The sequence below is a fragment of the Fistularia commersonii genome, chromosome 21 (assembly GCF_037954325.1).
Source record: "Fistularia commersonii isolate RoL2024-O1a breed Wild chromosome 21, RoL_Fcom_v1.0, whole genome shotgun sequence".
NCBI classification, from domain to species: Eukaryota; Metazoa; Chordata; class Actinopteri; order Syngnathiformes; family Fistulariidae; genus Fistularia; species Fistularia commersonii.
The window spans coordinates 2348843-2357119 of record NC_141304.1 but is presented as its reverse complement, the minus strand read 5'-3'; the positions used below and the strand labels follow the sequence as shown (position 1 = coordinate 2357119).

The window sequence follows — 8277 nt, the reverse complement described above, 5'->3', positions numbered from 1 at the left end:
CTGCTATTACGCAATTATACCTGTGTAATAACAGTGTAATAACGGTGTCGCGCTCCTCGTTCTCACGTTGCCTCAAATCCCCGGACATGTCGGCGTCCCCTGTAAGCCCAGGGGAGGTGGACTGGCAGGTGGGGGGTGAAGAGTCAGCAAGGTTGTTGAGAGCACAGAACACCAAGGGAGGAGGTGTCATGGCCACCAAGCGGAAAATCCTCATTAATAAAATATGCTGACGAAAATGGAACACTTAGATCGCCGCACACGTACGTGCACAAAATAAGGAAACGGCGATTCTAACTTTAAACGTTCAGTTTATTGAAAAGCTCATTCGATCGTCAGACGGGTGGATCTTCAGTTTTTGAAGTGGTACCTATTTTCCTTTTCTGGACGGTAAAACATGCACTTGCAGTGGGAAACAATAGTCCTACCCTGAAATAACGGGGGAAAAAAATTGACTGGAAAGGAGGTTTGGCGCCCGGTTCTTCATATTTGCGATAAATTTTAGCGATATAGAGTTGAGTGTCATCGGCGTAGAGATGAACTTTTTGCTGTTTTTTTGTTTTTCCTGTTAAAAACGTCAAAAGCAACCGCCTGCTTGCTCGGGGAGTACTCTGCCGTGAAACGTGGGGTTCCACGCCAGCTAGAACCCCAAAAAAGACAAAGAAAAAAAACATACAAGTACCCGATGGTGAATGTCAAACGCGGCGGGTTGATATTCCTGCTGATAAAAAAAAAAATGTAAAAAAAGACGTAAAAACTAAAATCTTGAAGTGATTTCGACTTGCGGTACTTGTAGAACGGCGCCATCCGGAGGCTCCGCCCACTGATGGGCAGCGCGAGCGTGACGGCTAGCCGCGGCGGCGCAATGTTTAAATGCAGTCGGTAAAACCGGCGTCGGATGAAACAGAAGCCGGAAACGATTCACAACGACTTTATGAAGGTAACACAATGTGACATACAGCAAATACCACTTCAGAAAACTTCATGTATATATATATATATACATATATACACACATATATATGTATTAGTATTTTTCATATACTTGTACTACCAATTGAAGTAGTACAGATAAACGTAAGCTAGCTTACTGCTAGCTAACTGTAAGCTTTTTCTCTTTTGGCTATGTCTGATTTCACTTTAACTACTTCTGGCCTAAGAGCTGCACATATCTGAAAAACATACACTGTGAATATATATTTTTAGATATTTGTATCTAAAAATCTATAAAAATACTGTCATTTCCAAACTATAAGCCGCTACTTTTTCACACGTTTTGAACACTGCAGCTGAAATAATGTGGCTAATTTATGGATTTTTTTGGGGGGCTAACAAGCTTCACGCTGCCAAAACATTTAGCCTCGTCACGTCGAACCAATGATATTCTGAGTTCGATTCCGATGAATTAAAAGTAAAATAAAGACGATTCTGTGTAATTATCTCATGTTACAATACAAGTGCACAGATATGTATGTACACATGCATTTATATTTACTTATTTTTAGCGGGTGCGGCTTATATTCAGGTGCGCTCAATAGTCCAGAAAATACGGTATTTTTATATTTTACAATGATAAAACAATCCAATCCTTGCCCAGTTGTGTTTTGGCCAGGTTTTCCAAAGTGGTACCGGCTGGTGACCGGATGCGTTTTACTGAGCCGTCTCTCTTTATATGCAGATGATAGGTAATATATATTATATATATATACATTACATATGTACGCCATAAAACAAAACAACAAGCATGTATGCTATAGTGAAGGACGCGAGCGCTTGGACGACATTCGTACTTTTAAAACCCGCAAACAAAAAGCACCTTTCCCGATTTTTTTTTTGTGTAAATTTCCCCGTCACGTGACACGATTTCCCCGCCGCGCATCCGTCAAAGCACGCCATCTTCAAATGTGACTGGACTTAATAAATAAACAGGAATAAAAACTTCGCCGGCGATCACATCGAGGTCACGGCATCCTCAAGCGTCATCTGGCCGCCATCAAGGTCGCCGCGCCTGCGGGGAGGTGGCGGTTAGCTAGGACGCATCCGGTAGACCAGACATGTGTGTGTGTGTGCGGTACCTTCTGATTGGCCGAGGCAGGCTTCCTCGCAGTCCTCCGGTTGCAGGAAGCGGTTGTCGTTCCCGCCGCAGCCGCTGTAGATGAAGGGTCTGCAAGCCCCGGCGCGGTGGTGGAAGTACCAGCGCAGGGTGTAGGTGGTGCAGCCGCCCTCCTCCAGGGGCTGCAGGCAGGGGTCCTCCGGAGGGGCTGCGGGCGGAGGCGCACGGCCAAAAGGTCAACAACCTGGCGAGGAGGCCGGCGGCGCAAAGACGGAAGCCATGCAGCGAAGGAGTCGGGCGCGGCGGGGGAAAAACGTGCATACGGACGGGCGCCGGCCTAGAAAAGGAGCTGGATTACCTTCGCCTGTGACCTTCCTCTTGGACCTGACCGGCTTGGGAACGATCGGTTTCGCGACTTTGGGCGCCGCTTTCGGGCCGCCGGTTGCTCTAAGAGTGGCGGCTTTGGCGGCGCCGCCGGTTGCCTTCGGGGTGACGGCTTTGGGCGCCGCTTTCGGACCGCCGGTTTTGGCCGCCCCTTTGGGAGTGCCGGCAGCCGCTATCGGAGTGAGCCCATTGGCCGCCGCCCTCTGAGCTTCGTGTTTGGCCGCCGCGACGGGAGCGCCGGCGCCCGCCCTCTGAGTGTGAGCCGCGGCGATTCTCGGAGGGTCGGCGTCGGCGCCGGCCGACCTGTTCGGTTCAACTTTGAGCTTTTTCTGTGCTTCTGCTCTGACAAGCTCCCCTGGCGACACACACACACACACACACACACACACACACACACACGGTGGTCAAGCACCACCTGGACTCACCATGCAAATAATAACAGATGCGTTGGATAGTGCTGGTGACGAGGCTGTGGTGCGCGTCCTCCATTTTTGAGCTTCATGGCGTACAGCATAACACTATTACACGTTTATTACACGTTTAACACATTTATAACCAATTAATACCATTATATCACTATTACATTGTTATGACACAAATGTTTATAAGACAAGTACCCTTTTAGACATTGGCACCCATTCATAACATTATTAAATGTTTATAACAGTATTATGTTATAACTATTACTGTTTATAATATTAACACTATTATCCATTTGAAAATACGAGATGTTTATAACAGTTACAGGTTTAGAACACTATTACACATTTAAAACACCATTAGATGTTTATCATACTATTACTTATATATGACTATCACATTTTTATAACGCTATTACTTATATATAACACTATTACACGTTTATAACACGATTGTAGATGGATGAAATTTTAGATGTCGTCAAGAATACGTCAAGAATACTATTGCTCATTTATAATACTATTAGAAGTTTATAATGCTATTATTTATATATGACACTATAACATGTTAATAACGCTATTATTTAGATACATGTTTATTATATATTGATTTACTATATATATTATATATTACTCTTATATATCTATGTTTCATATTTATTTGCTATTATATAATATTATACAATATTATACGCCATTATATATATATAACATGTTTACAACACTATTGTTATGACTCTTACACGTTTATATTATTACCCGTTTATAACACTATTGTCTTTGCATAAAATATTAGATGTTTATAACATTATTGCATGCCGAGAACATTATTATCCATTTATAACACAATTAGATAGTTAATAATGCTATTACTTCTATATAACACTATTACATGTTTATAACACTAATGTAGCCTCAGGGGTGCACAAGCCAGGGTCTCCATTCCAAGCCCGAAAAAAATGCGGAGGGTTGCGTCAGGTACGACATCCGGCGTGAAACTTGTTCCAAAACAAAATCGGGGAATGAAACCTTCGAACATCATACCGGTGGAGGGCCGGGTTCACAAAGACCACCGAGGCCGATAACCTACAGGGTACCAGTGGAAACTGAGTGGAAGAAGGAGAGGAGGAAGGCTTGTTCGGAAGCAGAGACAGAAGAGGAAAGGCAAGAGTCTGGGACTGAGAGTAGGGATTTTGAATATTGGGACTGTGACAGGAAAAGGTAGAGAGTTGGTCGACATGATGCAGAGAAGGAAGGCGGACATACCGTGTGTCCTGGAGAGGAGGTGCAAAGGTAGTAAGGCGAGAAGCTTAGGAGCAGGTTTTAAGTTGTACTACCATGGTACTGACAAGAAGAGAGATGGAGTAGGAGTCATCTTGAAGGAGGAGGTTGTTGGGAAGGTTCTGGAGGTGAAAAGAATGTCAGATAGACTTATGAGTCTGAAATTGGAAATTGATCAAAGTTGTCAGTGGCTATGGTAGAGAGGTGAGAGGGTGGTAATTGGTGCAGACTTCAGTGGGTATGTTGGTGCAGGCAGTAGAAGTGATGAAGAAGTAACGGGCAGGTTTGGTATACAGGATAGGAACGCAGAGGGACAGATGGTGGTAGATTTTGCAGAAATGATGGAAATGACGAGGTAGCCTGAAAGAGATCAGTGACTGCAAAATAGTTGGAGGTGAGAGTGTAGCCAGACAGCATAGGATGGTGGTTTGTAGGATGACTCTGGTGACAAGGAAGATGAAGAGGACACAGGCAGAGCAGAGGACAAAGTGGTGGAAACTGAAAAAGGGAGAAGTGTTGTATCATTTTCAGAGAGGGGTTGAGAAAGGGTCTGGGTGGTCAGGGTGAGCTTCCAGATGATTGGACAACAACAGCTAGTGTTATCAGGGAGACAGGTAGAAGAGTACTTGGTGTGTCATCTGGAAGGAAAGTAGATAAGGAGACTTGGTTGTGGAATGAGGAAGTGCAGGAGTGTACACAGAGAAAGAGGTTAGCGAAGAAGTGGGATACTGAGAGGTAGCAAAGGCAAAACAAAGAGAGTACGATGACTTGTATGCTCGGTTGGACAGTAAGGAGGGAGAGAATGATCTATACAGGTTGGAGAAACAGAGAGATAATGACGGAAAGGATGTACAACAGGTCCGGGTGATAAAGGACAGAGAGGGGAATGTATTGACAGATGCTAAAAGAGTGATGGGAAGATGGAAAGAGTACTTTGAAGAGCTGATGAATGTGGAAAATGAAAGCGAGGCAAGGGTAGAAGAAGTGACTATTGTGGACCACAAAGTAGCAGAGATTAGTAAAAGTGAAATGAGGAAGGCATTGAAGAGGATGAAGAGTGGAAAAGCAGTTGGTCCTGATGATATCCCTGTGGAGGTATGGAAGTGGCTATGAGAGGTAGTGGTAGAGTTTCTGGATAGATTATTCGACAGGATCTTAGAGAGTGAGAAGATGCCTGAGGATTGGAGAAGAAGTGCATAGGTGCCCATTTTGAAGAATAAGGGGGATGTGCAGATTTGCAGTAAATATAGCGGGATTGAGGTGGTGAGCCATACAGTGAAGTGAAGTGATGGGAAAGAGGAGTGGAAACTAGACTGGGAGCAGAAGTCACTGGCAGTATGGCTTCGTGCCTAGAAAGAGTACTACAGATGCAGGATTTGCCTTAAGAATGCTTGTAGAAAAGTTCAGACAAGGTCAGAGGGACCTGCACTGTGACTTTGTGGACCTAGAAAAAGCATACAAGTGGGCGCAGAGAGGAACTATGGTACTGTGCGAGGAAGTCTGGAGTGGCAGAGAGGTATGTTAAACTGGTGCAGGACATGTATGCCAGCTGTGAGACGGTGGTCAGATGGTGAATATAGCGGTAGAAGGATGCTGGGATGGAGCTGCCAGACTGGAGGTCTCGAGGAGGACCAAAGAGAAGATTTATGGACGTAATGAAAGAGCATATGAAGGTAACTGGTGTGGGAGAGGAGGATACAGAGAATTGGGTTAGATGGAGAAGGTTCACTGTGGTGACCCCTGATGGGAAAAGCTCAAAGGAAAAGATGATTTAAAAACTATCACTATATATAAAACACTCTTACACATTTATTACACACTTATAACACTGCTTATTACAGTGGGAATGACAGTCACAATTCTATAAAAATTAGTCAGACAGGGATGGTGAGCATGCAAGAAAAGTGGTGCGTGTGCATGTTTGTGGCGCTCAGTGTGCTAGTGAGAGGCGTGGAGTTGTGTGTGTGTGTGTGTGTGAAGAAGGGTACCGTCGCTCTGGTTGGCCGAGGGCGCGAAGAAGACCATCTGGTCCAGGGGCTCGTCGTAGGCCTCGATGGAGTAGACGTGCTCGTAGTCGGGGTCGTTGGTGTTCACCACCACGCGCAGCTGGCGGTCTGAAAGAGCGGCGCGTTAGCACGGGCGCACGCCTAGCATCACGGGAGAACGCCGACACCCACGGAGCCCTCTGTTTTCTTGACAAGAAAACCACCCGTTCGTCGGGGTCGCCCCTCCCCAGAGGTCTCCGGTAGCGGCGGGAAAACGATAACACACACACACACGCATGAAAAAGACAGACGTACACACTCACCCTCCTCCCCCTTGAGCGCCAGCTGCTGCTGCGGCGCCGGCCGAGCCCGGGCCGGGGGCCGGGACTGGGCGACCGGGACCGATCCTGGGGGAGCCAGACAGGGTGGGGGGGCGAAGGTGGGGGGGTGGGGGGGCAGTTTTGAGACTTTGGGACGTACGACACACACCCCTCCCCCCCCGGAGACACCTCACACAGTCCTACACCACGGCGGAGAGACGGGAGGACGGCCATGTTTTTCTGGCAAGATCTCACACACACACTCAGACACACACACACAAATACGCGCAGTTCGTAGAGCTGTTTTTAATTCAAAAAAAAAATGTGGGGTCACTCCTACAAATGATTGGTTGACGTGCTTGACAAACACACACACACACACACACACACATACACACACAGAGAGATACGCGCAATTCGTAGAGCTGTTTTTGACTCAAAAAAAAAATAAAAAAATGTGGGGTCACTCCTACAAATGATTGGTTGACGTGCTTGACACAAACACACTCACACACACACACACACATACGCGCAATTCATAGAGCTGTTTTTAACTTAAAAAAATAATAAAAAAATGTAGGGTCACTCCTACAAATGATTGGTTGACGTGCTTGACACAAACACACTCACACACACACACACACACACATACGCGCAGTTCGTAGAGCTGTTTTTAATTCAAAAAAAAATGTGGGGTCACTCCTACAAATGATTGGTTGACGTGCTTGACAAACACACACACACACACACACACACACACACAGACACACACACAAATACGCGCAGTTCGTAGAGCTGTTTTTAATTCAAAAAAAAAATGTGGGGTCACTCCTACAAATGATTGGTTGACGTGCTTGACAAACACACACACACACACACACACACATACGCGCAATTCGTAGAGCTGTTTTTAACTTAAGAAAATAATAAAAAAATGTAGGGTCACTCCTACAAATGATTGGTTGACGTGCTTGACACAAACACACTCACACACACACACATACGCGCAGTTCGTAGAGCTGTTTTTAATTCAAAAAAAAATGTGGGGTCACTCCTACAAATGATTGGTTGACATGCTTGACAAACACACACACACACACACACACACACACACACACACACACACACACACACACAAACACACACACACACACACACACACACATACAGATACGTGCAATTCGTAGAGCTGTTTTTAACTCAAAAAAAAAAAAAAAAAGTGGGGTCACTCCTACAAATGATTGGTTGACGTGCTTGACACGAACACACACACACAAACACACACACACTCACACACACACAGTAAGTAGGTAGAGCTGTTTTTAACTCAAAAAAAGGGCACTGATTGGTTGACGCTAGCTGTTATGCGTGATTGACAGCTGAGGGACACTGTGACAAGGACACACACACACACATACACACACACACACACACACACACGCGCACAGTTCGTAGAGCTGTTTTTAACTCCCCCCCCCCAAAAAAATGGGGTCACTGCTATAAAGGGCACTGATTGGTTGACGTGCCTGCAAGAGTGTCCAATCAGAGCAGAGCAGAGGTGAGTCGCCGCTAGCTGTTAAGCGTGATTGACAGCTGCGGGAAAATGATGACAAGGAGACACACACACACACACACACACACACACACACACACACACACACATATACACACAGGGGTAGTTAGTAGAGCTGTTTTTAACTCAAAACAAAAGAAAAAAAACTCTGGAATGGGGTGGGCGGGGCCACTGCTTCGAGGGCACTGATAGGCTGACGTGCCGGCAAGAACATCCAATCACAGTAGAGGTGAGTCCTGTTAAGAGTGATTGACAGCTGTGCAAA

The 8277-nt window shown here is 45.7% G+C and overlaps 1 protein-coding gene across 1 annotated transcript; it reads right to left on the bottom strand.

Annotated features, from left to right (window-relative positions):
- Window positions 1-914: 914 nt before the first annotated feature.
- LOC147222010 (uncharacterized) lies at window positions 915-6673 on the bottom strand. Its single transcript, XM_086168927.1, has 6 exons — window positions 6634-6673; window positions 6443-6586; window positions 6123-6248; window positions 2409-2789; window positions 2073-2258; window positions 915-2005 (listed from the first exon to the last, which is right to left on the bottom strand). Exons 1-6 carry the CDS (start codon window positions 6671-6673, stop codon window positions 1977-1979), a joined length of 906 nt encoding a protein of 301 aa, XP_086025053.1. The 3' UTR covers window positions 915-1976.
- Window positions 6674-8277: the final 1604 nt, after the last annotated feature.